This window comes from Triplophysa rosa, unplaced genomic scaffold (genome assembly GCF_024868665.1).
Source record: "Triplophysa rosa unplaced genomic scaffold, Trosa_1v2 scaffold256_ERROPOS441858+, whole genome shotgun sequence".
NCBI classification, from domain to species: Eukaryota; Metazoa; Chordata; class Actinopteri; order Cypriniformes; family Nemacheilidae; genus Triplophysa; species Triplophysa rosa.
In genome coordinates, this window is record NW_026634276.1 from 32,824 (window position 1) to 59,894 (window position 27,071).

Consider the following 27,071-nt stretch of genomic DNA (forward strand, 5'->3'; position numbering starts at 1 on the left):
GTGAAATTGCTCACACAAAGATTTGATTTCTAGTAAGTTTTAATGAAACTTCTGTGCATTAGTGTTTAACAGCTCAACTGAAGATGCCAGAGGACATAATGAAAGAGGTTCTTTAAGCTGTGAGAGGTCATTCATCAGTGAATTTCCTCTCTAAGAGCCCACACCCAGAACCGGCTCAGAGCCAGCACGGAGACCATAAAAGGGTTCAGATGAACACTTGTTAGGAATTAATGCGAATCAAAATATGCTACATTTATCGCAGTTAAAATGTCAGAAGCATTGGCGAGTATGAGAATCAGTTTCTAGTGCCCTGCAGGCTATCTGTCAGTATCTTATTGTAGTCTGTCAGCTGTTTGTTGACGTTCTTCACCACTGGTCGGTAATCGGTCTCTATGCCCTTTGAGGCGATGACTGGAGTACAGAGTTAGGGATCTTCAGAGACATCAATATTATACAATATTCGGTTTTAATGAGTAAATGATACGTAGGAAAAAGGATACATTCTTTCATCACGTAGTTGTTCTGTTCGTAATGTTGCCACTTTCTCTCCATGTTAGTCAGCTGAAAAATAAACGTACACATGTGAGGTACACCTACACAACACTAAAACATGTGAGGACATGGAGACACTGTGTACATCCATGATGATGTCACACTTTCATGGCAAAACTATTGTGTCTGTTTTTATTTCTTGTGATTTTTTTAAGCAAGCATGTTCTAGATATAGGTTTACATTGACGAATTTAGCAGATTTTCTTCATCTACAATCAACAAATGAGCGGCGCCTAGTTTCTCCATCACAACAAGGTTTCTCTCTGGTGGAATGAGCTGCCAGCCTCAACGTGCACTAAATGCTCTCTCATTTGCTTTGGATAAAATGTCTGTAAAATGAATAAATGTAAAATAAATATATCTGGCAATGCTTTTTTTAAAGGGGATATTTAGGCATGTCAAGCTGCATGTTAGAAGAGCCATAAACTGTACGGTCTAAAAAACTTTCTGAGAAAGTGGAATGGGGAGACTTTTAACTGTACATGATCTAATGAACACATGAAGTCGAACACACTTAATATTTGCAGTGACACACAGCGGCTGCACGTGTCAGAAGGTTTTTTACGGTGACAGCTATAAAGTTGAAGTAGGAACTTAAACAGTCACATGACTCAGGTCCAGTGTTGGGCAAGTTACTCTGGAAATGTAATTAAATTACTGATTACTCCTTTTAAAAGTAATCAAGTTACTGGTCTGATGACTTTATTTCAAAAGTAATTCGTTACATTACTCGTTACATTACTACCCCCCACCCCTCAAAAACACAAAATAACCTCTTTAGCCTTTTACTCTACTCTATCTCGTCTTTAATTCTTTTAATACATTCTTTCTGCTTATTCCATACTAAAGCCTGTCATAAATAATAATAATTAAACTCTGTGACATTTTAACTTAAAACATTTTTTCATATGTTAACTAGTATTTCTAAACCTGCATACTCCATAATGTAAAAAGTCTCTCCTTAGTTTCTTATAACTTGTATATCTTAACTAGTGCTTCTGCATATTTCTATGATGATTTCTTCGTCATTTAACAAATATAACACAGTTAGAGCAGCAAAAACTAGTCTGACAAAACATAACATGTTGCTAATAGCAGCCTGGCACTCGACAGTAGAAGTTGATTCATTGCTCTCCGTGCCCGGTGACGTCACTGTATTTCCAGCTACAAAACGCATACGTTTCTCTCTCCATGCTGAGTTTGTTTTCGCTGGTAGTACCAAAGATTGTCTTGTGAGAGGGAGATGTATGGGTCTGTAATACTTACAATTGGAGCATAAAGGCTAATATGGATCACGAGAGGCAGCTCAGCCAATCATATCCGGTGTCAAGTCTCCTTGCCTGCGTTCCGCGCGGCGATAGCATCGGCCATTACGAGTTTTTAGCTTAAGGTGGCAGGCTTTCCATGGAGTGACTTTGGTAGTACTCTCCGCGCAGGCGCGTTTCAGTTTGATGATGTCGCGGGTGCGACAGGCAAGGCATCCAGACTTTGAAAAAGCTATTTCGCTTTTTACAATTTAAATGATAAAACGATGCAACGATGTAACGCAGCTGTAACGTATATTTACCTGGGCTTGGAACTATAATCTAATTACTATTTTAGGAATTATAACGCGTTAAATTACTCCGTTACCAAAAAATAATCAAACTACATTAACGCGTTACTGCCCAACACTGCTCAGGTCTGCGCTTTGGCATGGTTTGCTGTCACACTGTCTGCAAGCAGACCCGGACACAGTTCAGAGGGTCTGACTACTCAAAGCAGACGTGCTCGGGCACGGTTCAGATAGTTTGGTTTAAGCAAACCCTAAATGTGGCGTTGTAAAAAGGAGCATTTCCTCTGATAGAGATAATTATTGACCGTTAACCTACAGAGTGGCACAGCTACTGAGACAGAAGCAGCAGTGTTCAGTATGTCTGAAAATAAATGTGTCTCTCTCACCTCGACATGGGTCTCATGCTCTTGTAAGTGACTCTTAAGAGACTCAAACTCTTCATTCTTTTTGTGTATTGTCTTCTTAAATGTGTTCTTCATCTGAGTGAGCACAGCTCGGTCGCCCTGCAGCCTCTAAAAGAAAAACCAGAACCACAACAGATGATGACATCACAAACACTTACAGAAAGAACCGTCTCATGTCACAGAAACACCCTTTTAGCTGTCAACTAAAATCACAGCCTTGGCTAGTTCAAAACACTGACAGCGGATGTGTCAACAATCATTTTCACTGAACATGTTATGTGTATTTGGGCAAACTCTAAACATACTCATTGTTAAATGAAACAGTGGGTTTGTTACCTTCTTTCTGTCCTCCCCAGCAGCTTTGAGTGCATCGAGATCTCTGTACGTGTTCAGCTCATGGGTCATTAATGTAAGTTGATCTGTATGAGTCTGAAGCTCCGTCGTGACTTTTCCTTCCAGCTGCTCGACTTTCAGCAGGTCCAGCTGTAAACGCTCACTCTCTATGTGCACAAACACACCAGAAACACATTAACACCCGTCCACAAACCTGTCCGCAGCTGCTTCGATTGGATTGTGTGAGCAACTGTTTATCCTACAGGTGTCACTACAAACACACATTTGACTTGATATTAATATTGTTCTTAAACCAGGTGTAATGCTGACGGCCAATAAAAATGCATTAATGAAACATCCAGCGGTTTGTTTCCTTCTGGGTCATTTTTGGTAATGTGTGTGTGTGTGCGGTACAGCAAACACTACAGAGATCACATCTGAGGGTCACATCAGCTTAGTTTAACTGAGTTGAAAAACCTCTGCTGGCATGATGTATGTACAGTATGCTTGCATTCTGACACAAAAAAGCTGAAATAGTTTTGCTTTCTATCTGGATAAAACCACTGAAGCATCAAGATTTAATGCGTGTAGAGACCTGCACAACCATGTGATGGGGCGTATGGCCTTTTTCTTTGGAGGAGGAGGAAGCAGAACAGGAAGGAAGTGAAAGAGGGAGGCTTCCCCCTGATAGGCAGTATGCCCAGATCAGTGTTTGGAGAGAGAGAGAGAGAGAGAGAGAGAGAGAGAGAGAGAGAGTGTGTGTGTGTGTGTGTGTGTGTGTGTGTGTGTGCGTGTGTGTGTGCGCGTGTGTGTGCGCGTGTAGCAGTTAAAAAGCCCCGTCAGCAACTTCTGAGCATTCTGGACCACTTCCTTCTCCAGGGTCTTTCTCTCACACACACACACACACACACACACACACACGCATGTACACACACACACTGATGCTTTGGTTTGGATGAATGCAAATATTTAGCCATGAGCAGCATACAGAGAACTGTGTATTTATTCATGTTGTGTAACACAAACACACAGTCAGTGTATTTTTGTCAGGTCTAAAAGTGAAATAACAGAAAACCAACAAACAGACGAACAATGAGCGACTGACAGGAAGTTCTGTGCTGCCTTTTTCACCGGCACTGAAGAGATAAGACAATGTTTGCACATGAAAGAAGAATGTTGAGGAGTTTCTTAAAGGAAGGAAAAACACTTAACAAATAAATACATTGAGAGAGAAAGTAAATGACAGTGAGAGGACAGATCAAGAGAAAGAATGAGACTAACAGTGAGGAAGATTAAGGCCCGATTCACATTTCGCGTCTAAAACCGTGTGGAAAACGCGAGCCGGCCCGTGGCATAGGCAGTTTCCTAGGGCGCAAAATGACCAGAGGGGCGCCAGACGAGAGCGCAAAAACGCGACATGTGAACAGCTTCTTGCATCATGACGCAATTATGATTAACTATGATTGATAATCTTAACGCATTAATTATGCATGTGTAACGGAGACCAGCTAGTGTGATCTGTGCAGGTAAACTTCAATCCGCGACTTCAAGAAATGCCTTCATAAATTCTGTTAGACTGTGGCCTTGTGGTAAGAGCACCTGCTTCCCATTCTGGACTCATTGCCTGTTTTAAGTTTGAATCCCACTCGGAGCAGCTTGCTTATTTAGAACCATTTTACTGGTAACACTGACACTGCGTGCTGTTTTTGACTGCTTTCAACAAAGTGAACTGCAAAAAGTGTTTACTGGCACAGTGACTAGGCCATGCCATTTATTTAAGAAAATCCAAAACAATACAATAAGCTTTTATGTGTGTCCCTACAGCATTTGCGCAGAGATTTACAAAATGATTCTCACTGACCTTTATCTAAATAATAATCAAATAATCGTTTTATGAGCTCTAACTTTCAACTACAGTATTATTGAGAAAGTTTTATTTTCAGCGTTATTAGTAATTAGAAACATTTTTATTACAAATCTTTTGTAGTTGTTATTTATTTACTTCCGATTTATGTTAATCACAATACATGTTATATTAAAATAAATATGTTATAAAAAAAATAAAAAGTGAAAAAAAGTTAATAAATAATAATAATAATAATTTATAATAATAATAAAAAAAGTTATTTTTCAGACATTTTTATTTATTTATTTTGTATAGTAGGGGCGCAATCTAAAATCTTGCCTAGGGCACCAACAGAGGCTGGGCCGGCCCTGCTTCCAATGACCAGCAGTGCGCGCGCGGCACTCCGAAAAGTTGAACTATTTCCATCTCGATACGGCGCTGACACGCCTAGAAAAATGTGCGCATAGTGATCACGTCACCCCCTATTTGTGCGCGCCTGCCGTGCGTCTACATTTAAAATAATGAATATGCGCGTGGAAAAGACACAAAATCTGAATCGGTCATCATTTTCAAGATATTTGTAAGAATGTCAGTAACCAAACAGATCTCATCCTGCTACGACTTCTGACCCCGCCCCCGGGGGCCTACGAAGAGCTGTTAGCTGCCTCAATTGTGCATGTAGTAGCGGTAACCATAGTGATCAAATGCCATTATCGATGACTGAGCTGGTGATTTTTATGGACTGAAAGAAATGGACTGCATAACTGCCACACAAAGGCAATGAAGAGACAAAAAACAATCGCCTCGTTTTTTATTTCAAAAACCAAACAATGTAAGTGTCCTATGCCTGTTGACTTTTCCCAGATGTGGCAGATTAGTTTTGTTATTTATTTGTATAGCTAGTCTTTTGCACTTAGCAAACAGCAAAACGCGGAGAGCATGACTATGCAATTAGGTGAGTGGACAGAAGCAAATAGCGAATTTACACAAAAACAATGTAAGGATAGGTCAAACAATTTATCGCCAGGAAATAATGTTTTATCTGGACTTGCAAGACTAATTTTTAGGCTCCTGGCATAACATTATCATCTAACCGAATGAACTGTAAAAGTTGACTGAGGTAAATTTACTGAAGCCACTATAAAGTTGAGTTGAAATGATTTGCTGACAGCTTGGTCTCCCCCAGTTAAAAATGCCATCTGCGCCCCTGCAACACGGTGTTTAAACTTCAAGCAAGTAAACGGACATACAGTATCAACACAAAATTATGTCAAAATTCAGTGCAGTGCAAGCCGTTTCTTTATGCTTCAAAAGTATATGATTTTTTAGTTTTTGTAGTAAATGACTAATGGTTTGGCTAGACAACACCCTTATTCATCAGCTGATGTCGTTTAGAACCTTTTGAAGCTGCGATGAAACAGAAATTTGGACCTTAACCAACAGCCCCCCGCTAAAGTCTATTATATGGAGAAGAACCCTGGAAAGCTTTCCTCAAAAGCCTGAATTTGTTTTCCACAGAAGAAATAAAGACACGGACAGCTTGTATGACATATGGGTGAGTGAATTATCATGATATTTTCATTTTAAAGTGAACTATTTCTTTCAGGGCTGCTGCCACTCCTCTCAAATGTTATCAAGAGCCCTGCGGGTTTTTCTTTTGCTCTGCATGAGCTTGTACTCAAATGGTTAAAAAATGTAAATGATAAAACACCTTTGAACTCATTTTAGTACATCATATTACTGAAGAATGTCCTCACTGGACTGTAATATCCAGTGCCTTTGGTATTGCAATTACAGTTGAAAAAATACTGGCTCAGTTTTCATTCGTTAAATCCTTATAACTTGTATTGAGCCTCTGTAAATGTGCACCAATCAAGCCTAAACAATTTGCCTTGTTTTCATTCAACAATATATATTTATCTCATATTTAGTGTAAGCTGTTTGGGCTTTCTCTTACTTACATTATTGGTGTGTTTTCTAAGATCTCTGTATGAAAAGAGCGAGAGAGAGAGAGAGAGAGAGAGAGAGAGAGAGAGAGAGTAACCTGAGGAAAGGCCTTTAGCTGTGCTCTGAGACTTCTGCATCTCTGTCTCTTTAAAGCTCAGGTCCTCCTGCATGGACTTCAGCTCTTGTGCGGTGACTGCAGACAGCTGCTGCATGCGATTGATGTTCTGAGGAGGAACACACTCATGTCACACTGAAATCTGATGATGTAAACATTCCTAACTCTAGGAGTTTTACCCTGCTAGAGTGCTCCAGTAAAGCCACGATTCTGCTCTGAGCGTCTCTGATGTGCTGCAGCTCCAGAGACGTGTTCTCTTCAAATGTGTTGAGATACGCTGTAGGAACACACATGATCATCACACTGATCAAAACATACAGTGTTAGTGTGAAGGCCACGGAGACTCACAGTCTATTTCTTCCTCTCTCTTCTGAAGCTCTCTGTACTTTTGTGTTCGTTCACCTGTGCACATGGGAAGAGATTTCTATACCATCGTAAGTTCATCAAAGTCAGTGTATACAAGTAGTCACACTATGAAGAAGCCTTGAGAAAAAAAGGTTGTTTTCTTATACAGCCAAAAACAACAACAACAAATCACTGTTTGTATTTGCTCATTCTGTAAAAGCAGCACCTTGATGTTCCTCCATGTTAGCATCGAGTTGTCGCAACTCTTCAGTGAGACTGCTGATTTTGTCCCGCACATCTGTTAATCTGAATAAAAACAAGACTCTTTTCTCATGTGTCTCTCTCCCTTCACAATACAATACACGTGCAAAATACAATTCTCTGTTTGAATATGGATGACTTTCAGTATAACGGTTTCATGTCCACAACAGTAGATCAGGGCCCGTATGTATAAAGCCACTCAGAGTCAAATTTTACTTACAAATGTAAAAATTTTAAGAATGACAGGTTCAGAAGACTAGGTCTCAGCTCCTAAAAGATTTAAAGCAACAACAAGCCATTTTTCGACCTTAAAATAATCTCTCTAAAATGATTTTAGTGGTAGGACAACTCTTAACTGGACGAAATTTACGGCCGCTTCTACCTAAGCAGCCCTCTATCGGCTGGAATCACACTTGTAACTTTGGTGTGTGGGTAGGTACACAAGCCCCACCCATCACCTGCTTTATAGCATACGTCACGTTTTACTCATAGCCTGGGTGAAGTTAGCCAACATCTAACAATAAGACAAGACCATCTAGTTCAACGCAAGTCTCCAAACCACCACCATGGCAGAGCCTGCAAAAAAAACCAAAGAGGGTTTTGTCAGAGGAAGCGAAGAAAAGAAAGAGAGAGAGTGATCGGACACTAGCCCGATCACGAAACAATATCGGACGGGCTTACACTCGGTGGCGCTAGCGGTCCTGCTACTGGATTTGTAAGTGTTATATGTACATTTTTCTTACACTCAATATTTTGTTGCCGTGGTGTCGATAGCTAGCATGTTGTTTCTCATCACGAATTTGTGTAATGCATGTAAACGAAGACTACCAAACCACAATAAACGTTTTGTGGTAAAAATGTGCAGATTCCGTAGTTCAGACCAGTTATGCACGTACGCCGGTTACATCAGCTTTGTAAACAAATTCACGTGTATTGAGCTGACAACGGGGAAACTTTGCGACAGTATTTATGACACACGTATCAGACAATTGCGCTTATCAACCACATGGGGTAACCATACACTAAAGAGATGGCAGAGACATGGACTTTACAACAAAAAATACAATGTGTTGGAATGATATGATGACAGGGAGTTCATGAAATAATATCACAATATATAAAAAAAGGATTTGCAGCTTTAGCTTTTTCTTTATATAAAGCTAATCCCACTGGTCACATTCTGGCGCAACCTACGATCACACTTTCTCCCTCCCGCTTATCCTCTGCGGTCTCCGACATGCTCCCTCCCTCTGAACAGCTCTCTCTCTTGGATACTAACAGTGCCACCGACACTCTTTGCTCCACACTAACCTCCTGCTTAGACAACCTATGCCCTCTAACATCTAGGCCATCTCGTGCATCCCCTTCTGCCCCCTGGTTATCTGATGTTCTCTGTGAACATCGCGCCACGCTCAGGTCTGCTGAGAGAAGGTGGCGCAAATCTAAAGTACCCGCTGACCCCTATCAGTCTCTCCTCTCTTCTTTCTCTGCTGATGTCTCCTCTGCAAAAACCCAGTACTACCACGCTAAAATTAAAGACTCGCCTGACTCTCGTACTCTCTTTAAAACCTTCTCTGCTCTTCTTTGCCCGCCTGCCCCCTCACCTCCATCCGACTTAACAGCTGATGATTTTGCGTCTTCCTTCGTAAAGAAAATGACCACCATCAGCAGTCATTTCCCTGTGCCGTCGTCTCTTGTTCATGCCCAAAACCCAGACACATGCTCGTACCCCTCTTTCTCTCTCCTATCTCAAAATGATGTCTCCAAGGTCATGTCTTCTAACCACCCAACTACCTGCCCGCTAGATCCCATCCCCACTCATTTCCTCCAGGCCATCTCTCCATCGGTTGCTCCCGCTCTGACCCACATTATCAACTCGTCTCTCTCCACTGGTACATTTCCCACAGTTTTCAAAGAGGCCCGTATTACCCTGCTACTGAAGAAACCCACTCTTAATCCTGCACTGTTAGAGAACTACAGACCGGTATCACTCCTACCCTTCATGGCTAAAACTCTTGAATGGGTGGTATGTAAACAGCTCTCAGCTGTTAGCTCTAACAGCTTTCTCTTGGACAGCAACCAGTCAGGTTTCAAGAGCGGTCATTCCACTGAGACTGCGCTGCTCTCAGTCATTGAAGCCCTGAGACTGGCAAGAGCTGCCTCTAACTCATCTGTACTTATCCTACTGGATCTGTCTGCTGCCTTTGACACTGTTAACCACCACATACTCCTGTCGACCCTCAAGGCTATGGGTGTCTCTGGAGTGGTGCTACAATGGTTCAGGTCTTACCGCACAGGCAGGTCATTTAGAGTATCCTGGAGAGGAGAGGTCTCTGAGTCCCAACATCTCAGGGCTCAGTGCTTGGTCTGTTGCTATTTTCTATATACAGTACATGACATCCCTAGGCTCTGTCAGTTGGAAACATGTCTTTTCCTATCACTGCTATGCGGATGATACACAACTCCACCTGTCATTTCAGCCTGACGATCTGACTGTTTCTGCACGTGTTTCAGCATGCCTAGCCGACATCTCGCTCTGGATGAACAACCATCACTTGCAGCTGAACCTTGCTAAAACAGAACTGCTTGTAATCCCGGCCGACACAAAGAGTCATCACAACTTCTCCATTCAACTGGGCTCATCAACCATCACATCTTCCAGAACAGCCAGAAACCTGGGAGTGGTGATCGACGATCGGCTTAACTTCACTGATCATGTTGCCAGCACCAACCGGTCCTGTAGATTCATCCTCTACAATATCAGGAAAATGACACCTTTCCTATCCCAGCATGCTACGCAAGTCCTAGTCCAGGTTCTTGTTCTGTCCAGACTGGACTACTGCAATGCGCTACTGGCTGGATTTCCAGCTTGCACAACCAAACCTCTACAGATGATCCAGAATGCGACGGCAAGAGTGGTCTTCAATGAACCGAAGAGAGCGCACGTCACTCCTCTCTTCACTAAGTTACATTGGCTCTCTATAGTCGCTCGCATCAAATTCAAGACTCTGCTCCTGGCCTACAAGACCACCACTGATTTGGCGCCCCCTTACCTTCACTCGCTAATGCAGACTTATATACCCGCCAGATCCCTACGCTCTGCAAATGAACCACGTCTTGTGGTGCCATCCCAAAAAGGTAAAAAATCTCTCTCACGTACCTTCTCGGGATCGGTTCCCCATTTATGGAATGACCTGCAGATCAGCAGATTCTGTAGCCATCTTTAAGAACCGTCTGAAAACACATCTCTTCCGTCAGCACCTGACCGATCAGTTCTGACTTCTATCTCTTTTCTACTCTTTAAAAAAAAAAAACCTTCGCTCTGTACACTGTGATAGGCTATATGAGACCAATTTTCTTTTATTGCACTGATGCTTTTTGTTGTCCTTATGTTGTTCCAATTGCTTTCATTGTTTCCCTCATCTGTAAGTCGCTTTGGATAAAAGCGTCTGCTAAATGACTAAATGTAAATGTAACTTTTGCATCACTGTCGCCATCTCTGTTTGAAATATAAAATTGCAGGTAGCTTTGGGTATTTATCTACATATGGGTTGAAGTCAACCAATTACTATTATAAGCTTACCGTTGTAAATCAGGGGAAGGTAGGCAGACAGTTTTAAACACTGATTTTTCTGTACTTGCCCAATAACTACATTTTGGTTTATTTTACCCAAATAAGTTATGGCAGTGGTTCCCAAACTTTTACAATGGCGTACCCCCCAGGGATTTAACATCATTCTGCGTACCCCCTTTCTTGCAGTAACAATTGTGGTCTCAAACTTTTTTTATTTGCATTTTAAATACATGTCATTTTCTTTTATCAAACAATAAATGATATATGACTCATATATAAATAAATGACTCACTGCTTAATGAGATGGATGTGCTTGAAATGACTTGCATAACTCTGTGATGTTTGGTTGTATCGGAGAAAGTCTGAGACTCAAATCATTCTCTATGCAGAGTCTGTGTCATTTGTTCTTTATGTGGGCAAGTGCTGAAAACCCACTCTCGCAAAGATACGTTGTGGAGAAGGGCAGTAATGTTTTCAAAGCGCGATCGGCTAAGGCAGGATACTTTGCATGCAAAGCCATCCAGAAGTCTGTCAGTAATTTTTGTGCGAAGTCACATGCGGTACGTAAAGACGTGCGCTTACGCATGAGTGGACGCATATTTTTTGATTGGATGTCATGAATTTGACCTTTTATGGCACTACGTGACTACTTTTTTGCTGTGTGTACACTAGAGGGAGCACGTCTTTATATTCAGCTTGTGAGAAAAACATGCCTTGATTGTCAGGTGCGTTATAATTAAGTAAACAGCAGATTTCAGGATTTTGTTCACGTACCCCAGTTTGGGAACCACTGAGTTATGGATTGCAGCTGTATACATAAATTAATTTAAAAAAAGAATATAAATATTAATTTATTAATTAAGTAATGTCTTAATTCAGTCATGAATAAATGGTGCCATGCTGCTCTGACTTCACCCATGCAGGCTCCCTACTGGCTGATTCAGAGATCAAGGGTGGCCATTTTGTGTTTAAATCATTGTTGTCCTTAATTTACAACACTTAAGTCAGAACTTAAGAATCTTTACTAAGAATTTTTTGACACTCAAGTCAAAGTTTAAGACTACTCTTAAGAGCATTTTTGAGAAGTTTTATACATACGGGCCCCGGTCACTATTCTGTCTACTTTTGAGGGTGTGCCCTACTGATCAGGTGTATACTGCCTATATCAGGATGGCCGTCAATGTAAACAGGAATTGTTGTTTCATGTCTCTATATAGAAGAAATTTATTTTGGGTATATGTTTAATGAAAGCTGACAGAGGAATCTGTAGGCAGAGGTGTGTTTCTCTTAAGTATTTCTGTACGTGCATTCATAATGCAAACCCTAATGGTATGGCCGGCGTATGATTCTATCCAGTTTCCCAAAAAATATCTGAAATGATGAGCAGAAATGACTGGAACCTACAGTAAAATGAAATTTCAGCTCATTCAAATAAAATACATACTGTCGTTCCATGCTGGCGATTTCCTGGTTGTTTTCTTTTACCTAAAACAAGAACACGAGAGAAATGTAGAATAGTTCACTTCAAAATTTGCCCTCATTCACTTTAGTCATTTTTATTCTTACTATGGAAAGTCAATAAGGGCAATTTCGAAGCGAACTACTCTAAAAGTGTACATAACTAGGGATTTTTAAGGTCCTACTTTGGTTTATGGAGTGTCCAACAACAAGTTTATGTACATAGAAGGTGTAAAAACACTATTATTTCGTAGTAACAGGTAGTTATTCTTACCTTACTTCTTGACTGACTCTCAAATGATTCGTTCTGCGATTCATCTGTTTAATCCCCTCCTTTCTGCTAGCCTAGTCTAATGAGATTGGTCAGATAGTATAGTCTGCTGTGATTGGTCTACTGCGAATGAGGCTCACGAGCTACAGTGTTTGGGGGAGAAGAGTGAAGTTTTCGCGGGCAGTCCTAGCAAAACGTAGGCGGGGACTATATGTAGCGACGTAAATCTGCATCAGTTCGCGAATTGGACTAGTGACGATTCGTTTGCATGATTCAGAGTCGACTCCCTTTTTTCCAAGCCAATAACTTTGTTATTCATTCACCTTCGGATTTACAATGTGACAGACTGCTTACTTTCAAACACGGCAACATTACACACTGCATGAAATGTAATTTTCATGATCTCATGTTATGTACTCTTTAAATCATGATAAAATGATCTGAACATAATCAATCTTATACCAGTATGTACGGTCATATACAAGAGACCTGTTTAAAGAGTCGCTCCCTCTCCTCCTGAGGAGAGCCCATGGTCCTGTCTTCAGCCAGCATGGCTTCTTTACGGCTCTCCAGCTCGAACAGCTTCTCATGCAGCATGACCGCTTCCTGTTTGACCTGCGAGTGAAGTAGCTCCTGCACTCACCCATACCCACACACACACACGCACGTCTGGTTTACTATCTACGCACGCATGCACGAACACTGAGCTGTTCTACATCAGAACGTCTTCCACAGGCATATCCAATAGGAACACAAATCATCCTTTTACATTTATGCATATCTGAACAATATTATGAACATTTGACCAGTAAATCCACATCCTCAGGCATTACAAGTCTTATGTATCCAAGCAATGTTTTAGTACCAAAGTGACTTGTTTAGAATATGCTACTAAAAATATGCTGTGCAAAGAACGTGAAGCTTCCACAACTGAGAACATAAAGTACATATAACCATAATAAAACACAGCAACATGTCATTCACGTAAGAACCATCTGACTGATGATGTATGCTTCTGAGTGTGTGTATGAGAGGAAAGATGGAGAAATGTGTGTGTGTGTCCATGTACCGTCTCAAAAGTCTCCTTCCTGCTAATGAGAGCATCTAGTTCCTCTTGAAGAGCATCCAGCTCCTGGATCCAGATGACGTGTCAGTCATTTAACACATAATTAAACAGATAGTTTTCATTTTTGGGTGAACTAACCCTATGACAAAACTCTTGTGATATCAGAACCTGGACTATTGGTGCCAAATTTAATGCAAAAAGTTTTTTTTGACCAAAACTTGATTCTGTTCCTCACACAAAGACTTCTTTTGACTTTAAGCCAGTGCTGATCTATTCTTGAATTTGGGTTCAGCATCAAATATATTACGATTTTTCTGTATACCGATATAATCAGTTAATCTGAGTATTTACGGTGTGAAGTGAGATATCTAACCTGCATTAGCTCTTCATTGGTGCCTTTCATCTCAGAATACTTTGCTTGTTTATCAGCAGACATCTTTTGAATAATGTCTTCTGCTGCTTGCTTTTCCTGGACGATGTGTTCCTCCACAGCTCGGATCAAATCCTCTTTTCTAACAAACAGAGAGAACTATTAGTGTATACTGCATCATTGAGGCTGTGTTACATTGATTTTAACCGTAGTAAAATCCCTGTAACGCACAGCTCTGATATTACATCACTGACTTTGACTCAATGTCATTACAGTTATAAAATGTCATGCTGTACCCCACGCAGAATAAATAAATATAAGAGGTTTATTAAAAAAGCCATTGTTGAGAGTTTTAAGAAATTCAAATTTGATGCCTGAATTGTATTAAATATGGCCAAATGCAAACCTTTTTCAATTGCTTAAAACTGTAAATAAGAGGAGTGGTGAACATAGAGAGGTATCTGAAGTCCACTGAAGTGACAGTTTTCCATCTCAAGTGAAATGATTTGATGTCAATCTTTAGCCAGTCTTTATTACACAGAGCAAAGGTCCGTCTCACATTCTGTTTCTCAACAATACACACCAGCTCAGGAGTAAGTCACTCTAACTTTCAAATCTATTTATGACAAGTATGTTTTACATAGAAAACAGATCAAATAAAATAATGGTCATCATCGCTGTTTAATAGGTTTAATGTATATGTTCTCTACAAGCTTACCGTTTAAACTCAATAAATAAAATCATTTACTCTTTAATGATCACGGTTCTTAGCTAACAGCTGTACTCCTAAATGTAACGATTATCCCTAAGAGTAAAGCCATAAATAATTAGGAATCATAACTTGCACTCCAGGAAAGGATCAGCGTTAAGTGTTAGGGCAGGGAAACATGCTTTGAAGAACACTGGCAGACTTTGTGCTTCAAGTTAGCCGGCGCAGACCATGATCTGCTTTGTGTGCGATGCTAGATAACAGGCTTTAAAAGAGAGAGAGAGAGAGCAGCGAATACAAGCAGTGAGACACGGGACGACAGCATGCTGACACAAAGACCCTCTTGTGTAATTCTCATGACAACAGCTCGCGACACAGACATCTAGTGAGAATTCTCTTTTCTCTTATGGACAGAACGCTGAAGTTACTGGCACAGGTAACAGATGATGGCCAGCGGACAGCTGTGGATAGCGGCTGTGTTTCTGACCTCAGGGCTGAACGCACAGCTGGTGAGTTTTTCATCTTCATTTCCATGTTTTCTATTTCAAAGCGAGTGTGTTAGAATCTCGCATAAGCACATCATAGACTGAAACTATTGTCAGTGGTAGGTACAGTGCATGTGTTTCCTCTAAAACCAAACAGAGACCATCATTTTCATGTAAGATGTTCTGATGTCACATTTGTGTTCAGGTGAATACGAACAACGTATCTCTGCCAAACATTCCTACCAACCAATCTACCGAGCTCACAGAATTTCTGCTGAGCAATAACTCAATTGTGATGTCTATCTGGGATATAAAGGCTTTAAAGAGGTATACCAGGCTGAAGGTGCTCGATCTTTCTTACAACCTCATAGAGATATTGCCTTCGACAGCTTTTGACAGCCTTGTGAACCTGGAGATTCTTAATCTGAGGGAAAACAGACTGCATTCTCTTCCCGATGACATCTTTAAAGCACTTCCTAAACTAAAGACTTTGGTTTTGGAGGACAACCCATGGAACTGTTCGTGCCCCCTCACGACTCTCATCAAACATCTGAATGACTCTGGTGTAGCAATAGGTGAGAACAGAAATGTCTATATACATATATTTCTATATAGACAGGTTTGTAATGCACGTATGGTCCTTGTTGTGCAGGCAGACAAGTAACTTGTGACACCCCAGAGACCCTGGCTGGTAAAACAGTCCTGGATGAAGAATCCTTGTGCTCGATTCAGTCCACATCTAAAGCGAAAACAATCAAACGCGCATCAACACTGACAGCACTGCCTACAAACAGCATTCATGTTAACGGGTCTCGCGAAGGTAACGTGCATTCTGTAGCTTCACTGAACGTGACCCCACAAACAAAATAAGACAGATCCTTCTAGTGTGCTTCCAGCAGATACAATATGTCAGTGGGACTGGGTCTCTAGAAAACAGCTAACGCTCATGTATTTCTCTTCTCAGAGTTCACTGTGAGTGGTGGCACTGCTGGGCTGTCGACGGGAACCAACAGTTGGAAGTTTCTGCTTGGGGTGCTAGTTATAACCCTTAGCACTTCAATGCTGATCGTATGTGCTGTCAAGTCACCGTCTTGGTACAAACTTCTCTTCAATTATCGCCATCAGAGACTCTGTGAGGATGCAGAGCCTAACGTCCTCAACACCGGACGCTATTCCAACTTCAGTCTGGACACAGAACAGACGGAAACGAGCATACAGGAGCTGGATGAGAGCACGGAGCACGGGCTGAGCTTGCAGCCTTTGGAGGATGACGACGGCTTTATAGAGGACGGCTACATCGAGACACACGATAACCAAATGCTGGAATGAAATGAACATGTGGAAAAATGATCTGGTAACACTGTGAGCTTTTGCCTGATCAAACCAACAACAAAGTAAAAAAGAAAAAAGAAAATGAAGCAAAATTTCACATTCTTCATCTGTAATGCATACAATATTTTTGTCCCAGGTCTAAACCCAGTATTTAAAAAAAAAGTATTTAAATGGGTTGAAAAGTGGTTAGCTACAGATGAGCTCTGGCATGCTTGCATTGGTACACTAGAACAGTTTTCCTCTTGTCTTTTTTTGATCAGAAGATTTAAAAACATCAGCTGATGACCCATTTAACAGGAACTACACAACACTGAAGCATCCAAAAAGGTTAACTCATGACAAAACAATGGCACTTACTGTCTTCTCTCAGTGAAAATGACGTCCATACCTTCAGCCTCTCGGTCATTCTGAGCTTTCAGCTAAAAACACCAACAAAAAAACAATGAGCAAAAATACAAGAATAAGAGATATCAAATGTTATATGTTTTCAAATAATGTGCTCTCACCACGATGATGTCATTGAGCACTTCATCCATTTCAGTGTTTGTGTTCAGCTTGTCAACCAGCTGGTTATGTGACAAATAATAAATACATAAAAAATTATGAAAAGCTGCCGCTCATGATTTTCTTAGATTCATTAATTCTGAACATAAGACATCGGCCGTCTTTTAAAAACACACATTTATTTGTGTACATGTGTACCATGTTGTAATCTGCCAGTTGTCCCTGAAGATCTTTAATTTCTCCGGCTAGTCCTTCTGCTCTGTTCAAATGACAATCAGACATGGTTAAGAATGAAATAAAACCTTGCACTGAACCATCAAGGACTCTCATATATATTGAACATAAGTTTGATGTATATTAAACAAGCCAATTCATAAAAACAGGCATACGCTTAATACATTAAATTTACAATTAAAATATATGTACTGTAAATGGTTTCTGTGTTTAAGTACGTCTGTAAATCTGTTAGGACACCAATAAACAGACTTTAAACCTATAGACCACTTCGTAAAACGTAAGCAACGTTTATCCAAGACTTCACAAACGTTTAAACAAAATACAACCAACAGAACATTTATAACTGAATCAAATATTTCTTAACTTTAAGATTACATATGTAAGAAAAAAACTAAATAATAATTCCACTGGAAGTGCTTCTGGACCAATTTTGCATCTTGCAAAGTGGTCTACAGACGGTTTCATTGGACGCATGCACCCGGCCCAAAGTTAACTTCCAGTCTGTGTTTGGTTATAATATAACAATTTATTTTACATTTAATTTATATTCATATGTATATTAATATTATATTGTATATTAATTGTATTAAATAAAAATTACGCAACAGTTATCGATTCTTTGCGGAGGTCTACCGGAAGTTAAAGGAGTAGTTCACCTTCGAAATGAAAATTCTGTCATCATTTACTCACCCTCTTGTCATTTCAAACCTGTATGAGTTTCTTTCTTCCACAAAACACAACAGAACACATTTTGAAAAATGTTGTTAACTGAACACTTGCATTGGTTTTGTGTCCATTAGGGCTGTCACGATTATTAAATAATCGTCTCATCGCGATTGTTTGACGTCATCGCGATGGTTTCAGATCATCACAATTATTGCACATCTCTATAGAAGACACTAGGGGGAGCTGTAGTGCATCTGCATATTGCATTATTTTAGTGTATATATTGTAACTAAAGCATGGTAATACTTGTAAAATGTACCACCACAACACAATCACTTAAAAAAAAACTAAAGCATATACCATACAAATTACCTGCAGTACAATTTAATATTATTTAAGCAAATCTCAGTGTGAAAACCAATCTACCAAAATTTCATTAACGTACAAGTAAAATTTTATTGTAGTCTTGCAGGTGAGAAAAAAACAGACTAGAAGCTTTTCTATGACTGATAGCATTTTAATGGTGGCTTCAATTCACTCCTCATCAATTTACAAGTATTTGGCGGTTGTATTATTGACAGGTAAAAGCCTAAACCTTAAGTATGATGACCCAATATTTTCCTATGTATTTCCAAGAAAGAAACATAGTCTTGTATTCAGAACAATATGGTCGTTTCAATCGCTGAATCAAAAATGTATGACAATTAAATGTCAAAGCTCAAAAACAGACAATTAATCGTCATAATCGCAATGATTTTTAAAAGTATGAACATATTAGCCCGGTTCTGTCAACCTTGCACTGGTTACCTATAAAGCATCGCATTAACTTTAAAATCTTGCTTATTACCTATAAAGCCCTACATGGTTTAGCTCCTCAGTACTTGAATGAACTCCTTTTGTATTACAGTCCTTCACGTGCATTACGCTCTCAGGCGTCCTGTCAGTTGGTAATACCTAGAATTTCAAAATCAAGTGCAGGTGGTAGATCCTTTTCCTATCTAGCGCCTAAACTTTGGAATAGTCTTCCCTGCACTGTCCGGGAGGCAGACACACTCTGTCAGTTTAAATCTAGACTAAAGACGCATCTTTTTAATCTTGCATACTACTCTTCTCATACTTACACTGCGTTCCAAATTATTATGCAAATTGGATTTAAGTGTCGTAAACATTTAATTTTATATTGTTCAATTAAACTTATGGATGGTATTGTGTCTCAGTGCTCTTTGGATCACTGAAATCAATCTCAGACACCTGTGATAAGTAGTTTGCCAGGTGAGCCCAATTAAAGGAAAACTACTTAAGAAGGACGTTCCACATTATTAAGCAGGCCACAGGTTTCAAGCAATATGGGAAAGAAAAAGGATCTGTCTGCTGCCGAAAAGCGTCAAATAGTGCAATGTCTTGGACAAGGTATGAAAACATTAGATATTTCACGAAAACTTAAGCGAGATCATCGTACTGTGAAGAGATTTGTGGCTGATTCAGAGCACAGAAGGGTTCGTGCAGATAAAGGCAGAATGAGGAAGGTTTCTTCCAGACAAATTCATCGGATTAAGAGAGCAGCTGCAAAAATGCCATTGCAAAGCAGCAAACAGGTATTTGAAGCTGCTGGTGCCTCGGGAGTCCCGAAAACCTCAAGGTGTAGGATCCTCCAGATGCTTGCAGTTGTGCATAAACCTACTATTCGGCCACCCCTAACCAATGCTCACAAGCAGAAACGGTTGCAGTGGGCCCACACATACATGAAGACTAATTTTCAAACAGTCTTGTTTACTGATGAGTGCCGTGCAACCCTGGATGGTCCAGATGGATGGAGTAGTGGATGGTTGGTGGATGGCCACCATGTCCCAACAACGCTGCGACGTCAGCAAGGAGGTGGCGGAGTCATGTTTTGGGCTGGAATCATGGGGAGACAGCTGGTGGGCCCCTTTAGGGTCCCTGAAGGTGTGAAAATGAACTCTGCAAGGTATGTAGAGTTTCTGACTGAGCACTTTCTTCCATGGTACAAAAAGAAGAACCATGCCTTCCGTAGCAAAATCATCTTCATGCATGACAATGCACCATCTCATGCTGCAAAGAATACCTCTGTGTCATTGGCTGCTATGGGCATAAAAGGAGAGAAACTCATGGTGTGGCCACCATCCTCCCCTGACCTCAACCCTATTGAGAACCTTTGGAGCATCCTCAAGCGAAAGATCTATGATGGTGGGAGGCAGTTAGCATCAAAACAGCAGCTCTGGGAGGCTATTCTGACATCCTGCAAAGAAATTCAATCAGAAACTATCCAAAAACTCACAAGTTCAATGGATGCAAGAATTGTGAAGGTGATATCAAAGAAGGGGTCCTATGTTAACATGTAACTTGCCCTGTTAGGATGTTTTTGATTGAAATAGCTTTTGATTTCAGTAAATATGACCTCCTAATGCTGCAAATTCAACAAATGACCATTTTCAGTTTTTTACAACCTATGAAATGTTTTCAAACTCTGTTGTGCATAATAATTTGGAACAGTGCATTTTGAGTTTTTCATTTTTTAAATAAATACTGTTGTCAGTGGGAGGTTTGTTCAATAAAATTCCAAATGTACCCTAACTGTTGATTACTTGAAAATTATACTGACTGTCATTTGCATCGACAAATTAGGAAAACCAGAGAAAGATATCATTTGCATAATAATTTGGAACCCAGTGTAAATCTTCAGAGGGTTTAGGCTGCATTAGTTAGATCAACCGGAACCAAAAACACAACTGATGTACTTGTTGCATCAAAGAGTACAGAACAGTACTCTACTCTCAGCCAGTCTTGTCTCATTGTTCCAAGGTTACCACAGCGAGCAGGATGCAGTTCATGGCCTGACCTGATGGTAGAGCGGAGAATGGGAAGTGGGGACCTGACAAGAGCTGAGATGATAGAGCTGGATAAAGAAGGACGCGGTCTCTTGACATGTCTTCACCACAAAACTTCAAATGCTATTAGATTATTAATGATAATCTTAAACTATAATTTATTTTATTATTAAGTTTATTTATTTTATTTAGCCTTGTTGTGCAAGTTCTCTGGAGCTTGTGCAGAGGCAGCAGCTTTTGCCAGAGGGGAACTGGAATCCCCTGGTTGGGCCTGGGTTCTCCTGAGGTTTTTTTTCTCGATTAGAGTTTTGGGTTCCTCGCCACCGTTTGCATACTGTTTTTGCACTATCTGCCTGACCGGGGGGGCTGCTTTAGAATTTTAAAGTTTTACTTAATTAATATTGCATATAGGAATTTATAGTCTGTTATATTTGACCTGTGCTTCTCTCTCCTTTATCCTAAATGTGTGCTCTCACTGAGCGTGTGTGTGTGTGTGTGCGTACTTGTCTGTGTACGTACGTGTGTGTGTGTGTGTCTCTATGTCTATGTGTGTTAGTACGTGTGCATATTGTGTGTGTGGAGTGTTTTGTATGTGGGTATGTCTGTCTTCTGTGTTTTCAACCTTTTCTTGTTTTTGCACGTACAACTTTAATTATTTTGCTTACAGTCAATATGTCTCATGTACAGCTGCTTTGTAACAATGAAAATTGTAAAAGCGCTATATAAATAAAGTTGAGTTGAGTTGATTTATTAGACAATTAATCATCAGTCAAATTCCATAATCGTGACAGCCCTACATACAATAGAAGTGAATGGGGGGCTGTGCTGTTATGTTACCAACATTTTTCAAAATATCTTCTTTTGTGTTCTGCAGAAGAAAGAAACTCATACAGGTTTGAAATGATGAAACGGAGTGTAAATGACATAATTTTCATTTGGAAGGTGAACTACTCCTTTAAGTTTAGGCCACATAACGTTTATGTTGTTGTGAAACCGTCTATACTTAGACTGTACTTCTAACAAAAGTCATCAGCTCTGTTATCATCATAGAAATGTACAGTCAGTGAAAGGACGGCAAGTTTTTATATCCATAGTAATAAATACGTGCTAATTTAAATATCTGAACTTGCATTTCTGGTGGATTTGCAGCCTTAAAATACCTACATAAGGAGATTTTATTGACTTCATGAAAATGTGACCTCTGTGTTTGTTGTGTAAAAACAGTTTACCTTTTTTCATAAGAAAGATAGACCGAATTCTCCTGATTGAAGGTGTCAATGTCTTTCTGTAATTTGCTGGATTCGGTTGACAACTCATTTACTTTACTCCTGAGAGAAACAAATAAAAAGGGTCTGAAACATCTGAATAGATACTGAGATTTATAATCTGTAGTGAGTGAAGTCTTTACCGTAGTAACCCAAGGTAATATGATTTATCCAAGATTTGTCTCTGAGGTCCTTTAAGAGAGAATAACAAAAACAGTAAGTATGCAGACCTCGCAAGATTGTAAAATTCAGATATAGGGAGATCCAGTCTGTGGATGAAGGACATAAAACAAACCTTTCATTCCTGTTTTCATACCGCTGAGACCCTGCTGCGTAACAGGACGATCAGCTACTTTAATCTGGGAAGAAAGAACACCAGCAGCCAGGGGTCCACTTCTGGTTCCTGGTCTCCCGGTGCCCGGTACCATCTGTCAAACAATCAAACCTGTTCATTTCAAACAGGTTGTGGTATAGTCGTGCACAATATGATGTCTAGAGCACAGAAGAACAGTTATCAGATCATGACATTTCTCACCGCTGTGCCCACTCTGACGGCGGTCTCTGGGGGTCGGACTCCTGTTGGTGGTCTTCCAGAAATCGGTCCAAACGACCCGCGGCTTACGGGTCTCTGACTCGTCATCCTGACATGAACCGAGCAGATATTGTATGGGTTAGGATGATGTTTAACAAACCAGACACGATAAACGAATAATCCTTATAAAACCTTGAAGAAAACAAGAACGACAACATGACACGAATGATCGTTGACTGGCTAGCAGCGACTTAGCAACATAACGGTTCGGTTGTTTTCTGTTCTTTCGCTTTTGTTTTCAAGCACAAGTCTGTAAAACCGACAGACATGTTACCAGAAAGCGTTAGACAATAAATGATAACTTCACTTTACCTGTAAACAGCGTCAATATTATTATTTCAAAAGATTGGTTAGCTCCGTCAGCATGCAAACCAAACACTTCTGCTCTGTGTTGCTTAGCAACCGTGAGACGTTTTTGCGACCTCTCGTAGGTACTGCCCTCTGCTGGCTGCAATGAAAGTCACATTACCTATTGTACAAATGTTAAAGGGATGATAGTTCATCCAAAAATGAAAAATCTGCCATCATTTACTCACGCTCATGTAATTTCATACCTGTATAAATTACTTTGTTCCGATGAACACAGAGAAACATATTTGAAAGAATGTTGTTGGTGTTATGTCTGAAATCTTTGGACATGACGTTTTACATTTATTTTAAGATCAGAACTCTTTTGCTCTTTAAATGTCTACAAAGTCTTTTTTACTCCCTTGCAGTGACAACATGCCATTGGTCAACTTGTGTTGTAATTTAGAATTAAATGAAAGTGCTTATATACAAAATTTTCTTTATATAACTTATTCGTTTTATACCTTACATTACATATTTCATCTAATTATTTATTTATAACATGCGAACGTGACGTGTGATTGCTCTTATCCACTTCAATGCGTTCCAGTCAATGTCAGCTCCTCTGACCTTGTCTCGAACGCTTCATCATTATACAGTATATTAGCGTCCACGAGGGGCATTTGGTTTGGCTGTTATCAGGCATTAATGCAGACACACAGCGAAATTAACGCGGCTGTGCACATCACACTGGCCCCACTCTCTATATCTTTATCTTATGTTTATTGTATTGTATTTGTTATTTTTTTATACCCATAGGCCCTTATTTAAATCATTGTGTACTGTATTCTATTATGTTATGGTCTCTGTGTACTGTTGTTGCTGTTTCTGTGTACTGGATGCTCCTGTCACCAAAACAAATTCCTTGTATGTGCAAACATACTTGGCAATAAAACTCTTTCTGATTTCTTTCACAGACAAGGCTTAATTAGCTTAAGCCTTAAATTTAGTAACATTATATATAACATTAAAACATTAATGTTACTGATGATTTAGTAGCATTATAACATTAAAAGTATCTGCTAACACGAAAAGAGATCAGTTTCAAAAATTATTTGCGGGTGGAAGTGGCAATTATCGAATTTCCGAGAGCACGTGAAGGCAGCAAGCAGGTTTGATGACGCACTACACAGACACTGAAAGCTTATTGGCTGGAAAGCTCTTCTCTGATGATGATTTGTTGTAAAGCGGAAGGCGGGCTTTAGACGGATTTAAAAGGCATTGTTTGAACGTCTATTTCCTGGTTTGGTTTGTAATTGGGAGGATTGCTAATGCTTCGTCTGACTGTTGTGATAAGGATTTGACCGTGAGTGAAAGGAACATTTTAATGCCGTTTGTTTTAGTGTTTTGCATGTTATTATGCGAGTTGTTTAATTTTTGTTTAAGAAGGCCCTCTCCTAATGTGATGATTGATTTTGACCTGTTTATCTGTTAGTATTTTTAAGATTTGTTTTCTCTCCATAACATCCTAAATTGGGTAGCGTATGTAATATTAGTTATAATCCCTTACAATAATTATAAAGTTCACAAACAATGAAACAACATAGCCTTTGTGTATTATGTTCATCTTTAAGAACATAATTAATGGGCAGTTATTAAACTGTGAGGTAATAGGTTAATTGACTGTGATTCAATGCAGAATGTATATTTAAGTGTAGCTGTTGGTGCCATAGTTTGTGGGATTTTGCACATTTTTCTTCCTGAAATACTATTGTATGAATATTTATATAAACTGTTGGTTTAGTAAATTTAAGTTGTCCAGGTAAGAGCATGACTCGTTATTTGCTTTTACAGTTTTTCTCAGTCACTTTGGTACATTTCTCAGATCGGAATTGAAATTCTCAAAAGTACCTGTTAAATCCTCACATAATTGTCACTTGTTCACATCAAAAAAGCAGTTTCTCATTTCTTTGAACAAGTTGCAAATGCTTTGGTACATCCATGCAAATGATTATGTACAATTCTCTGCTTTTTCCTACATTATCAGTTGCTATTGTCATGTTGCTCAAAATGTATCATATAGTTCTCTGTGCAATTGTCTTACCCCTCTAAACATCTAGCCATTTGTTCATAGCGTAAGTCTTTACATGCAAAATGGTTGAACAAGTTGTCATAATGTCAAGGCAATGGTTTGCGTCTCACAACAGGATGCTGATGGAGTTACTCTCACCCTACTCTCCATTCCTTAACCCCGTTGAGGAATTTTTCTCAGCATGGAGATGGAAAGTATATGATCGCCAGCCACATACACCGATGACCCTTCTGGCTGCCATGGATGCAGCGTATGATGACATCACAGCAGAGGTTGGATAAGACACTCTAAAAGATTCTTTCCACGCAGCATCGCAAGAGAAGATATTCGTTATGATGTGGATGAGAAATTGTGGCCCAAAAGACAGGAACATCAGGAGCTGTAGGAAAACTGCACTGTAATTCCTACAGCACTTTTCCCTAAGGAGATTGTCCCATGTTCACATTTCAACCTTTTTTTTTCTTTCTTTGTGCTATGCAGTGTCTTTTCCTTTCTGTATCGCAATGACATGGTCTGTCAATAAATTACAGTACAAACAGTAAAAGCGTAAATGTGAATCATGTCCAGTCTCTTGCAATCAAACGCCCACATACATTAAGGTGTAACCTACAATTTTAAATAATTGTCATCAAAACTTTAGCCATAGTTTAAATCAGAACATCCCTCCAGAGTACACAGTCAAATTGCTTAGTCATGTTGTCAATATAACAGTCTTATCCATACACAAGGACTTGTCATTCTCAAGGCACTGACATGTTCATTGACAGATATTTATTTTTGAGAGATGAACTAAGGATTTTGAGCAAGAGACTGGCTTTTGCAGGTAATCCATGGTGTTTTGCTGTTTGTACGAATTGTTTTGAGAAATGCACTTACTGTTTTGCAAATGTCTAGGATGATTCGAGAAATGTACCAAAGCGACTGAGAAAAACTGTAATAGTTATTTGCATTCTATCGGTTTAACACTTATTTCTGGCTACAGTTCTGATTGCTCTTATAGAGAATGTGATGCCCTATGTTGCAGTGGTGCTGCCATCTTGGGAGGATCAAAGTCCACTGCTATTGTTGTTTTGAAATGTACCATTACTTGATTTGTTTGATATATGGAGAAATCAAGTTATAGAACCAGGGAATTTTCCTGAACGACTCTGCGTATTGCTATTGCAGTTTTTAACACTGCAAGACTGACCTACCATGGTTATATTTCCTAATAAAACAAGACAAACAAAACTCATTGTGCATTGAATGCACTAGCAGTGATCCTCCCAACATGGCGTGTGTTCAACACTTTGTGTCGTAGCTTCACATTCTCTATTGATCATTATGGGTCTTTACACTTGCCTTCCAAACCTTGCATAAAGGTTAAAGAGTATTTGAGATTTTTCAATTGATGTGGGATTTTATGTCCTGTTAAAGTGGAAAAACTTAAACGTCGCTTTCAGTCTTACATCTTGAAAGTTATGATCATGCCTTTTTTCCTCTTCAGCATGGATGTGCTCTTTCAGTTACTGGAATCTTGTTTTAACAGTCTCTGACTAGACTTCAGCACTTACAAAAACAATGTCTGAATTTTCTGCTCTCTTTGTATTTATAGGTTAATCCATTACATTCAGGCAAGAATGCAATCTATATATCTATAAGTAACGATGAGTTATTGGGCTGTTTCCACGGGTCTGGTGTGTCAGTGTGGATGTTTTACAGGTCCAGAGATTCAGTGGAGATGTTTCTACAGGTCCGGTGAGCAAGTGGGGATGTTTCCACAGGTCTGGTGTATCAGTGTGGATGTTTTACAGGTCCAGAGATTCAGTGGAGATGTTTCTTCAGGTCCGGTGTGCAAGTGGGGATGTTTCTACAGGTCTGGTGAATGAGTTTTTTTCTACAGGTCCTGTTAGTAGGTGGAGATGTTTCTACAGGTCCGGTGAGTGAGTGAGTGGAGATGTTTCTACAGGTCGAGTGAG

General features: G+C 39.8%; 2 protein-coding genes across 5 annotated transcripts; one reads left to right on the forward strand and one right to left on the reverse strand.

Annotated features, from left to right (window-relative positions):
* Window positions 1-27: 27 nt before the first annotated feature.
* Window positions 28-23,149, reverse strand: ift74 (intraflagellar transport 74). Its single transcript, XM_057327638.1, has 20 exons — window positions 23,046-23,149; window positions 22,677-22,782; window positions 22,437-22,569; window positions 22,285-22,333; window positions 22,106-22,204; window positions 17,326-17,386; window positions 17,130-17,189; window positions 16,981-17,042; window positions 14,101-14,239; window positions 13,731-13,793; window positions 13,151-13,294; window positions 12,377-12,417; window positions 7,324-7,403; window positions 7,101-7,154; window positions 6,932-7,029; window positions 6,735-6,861; window positions 2,848-3,011; window positions 2,494-2,619; window positions 501-561; window positions 28-411 (listed from the first exon to the last, which is right to left on the reverse strand). The coding sequence occupies exons 2-20, from the start codon at window positions 22,779-22,781 to the stop codon at window positions 296-298; spliced, it is 1,782 nt and encodes a 593-aa protein (XP_057183621.1). The 5' UTR covers window position 22,782; window positions 23,046-23,149; the 3' UTR covers window positions 28-295.
* Window positions 2,894-17,095, forward strand: LOC130550219 (leucine-rich repeat-containing protein 19-like). 4 transcript variants are annotated; one of them, XM_057327640.1, is made up of 5 exons: window positions 2,894-6,245; window positions 15,221-15,315; window positions 15,497-15,866; window positions 15,944-16,111; window positions 16,256-17,095. In XM_057327640.1, the coding sequence occupies exons 2-5, from the start codon at window positions 15,250-15,252 to the stop codon at window positions 16,618-16,620; spliced, it is 969 nt and encodes a 322-aa protein (XP_057183623.1). In that variant the 5' UTR covers window positions 2,894-6,245; window positions 15,221-15,249; the 3' UTR covers window positions 16,621-17,095. The 4 variants fall into 4 exon arrangements, with proteins under 4 accessions (XP_057183623.1, XP_057183625.1, XP_057183626.1 ...); XM_057327642.1 differs by having other exon boundaries at window positions 15,681-15,866; XM_057327643.1 differs by lacking the exon at window positions 15,497-15,866.
* Window positions 23,150-27,071: the final 3,922 nt, after the last annotated feature.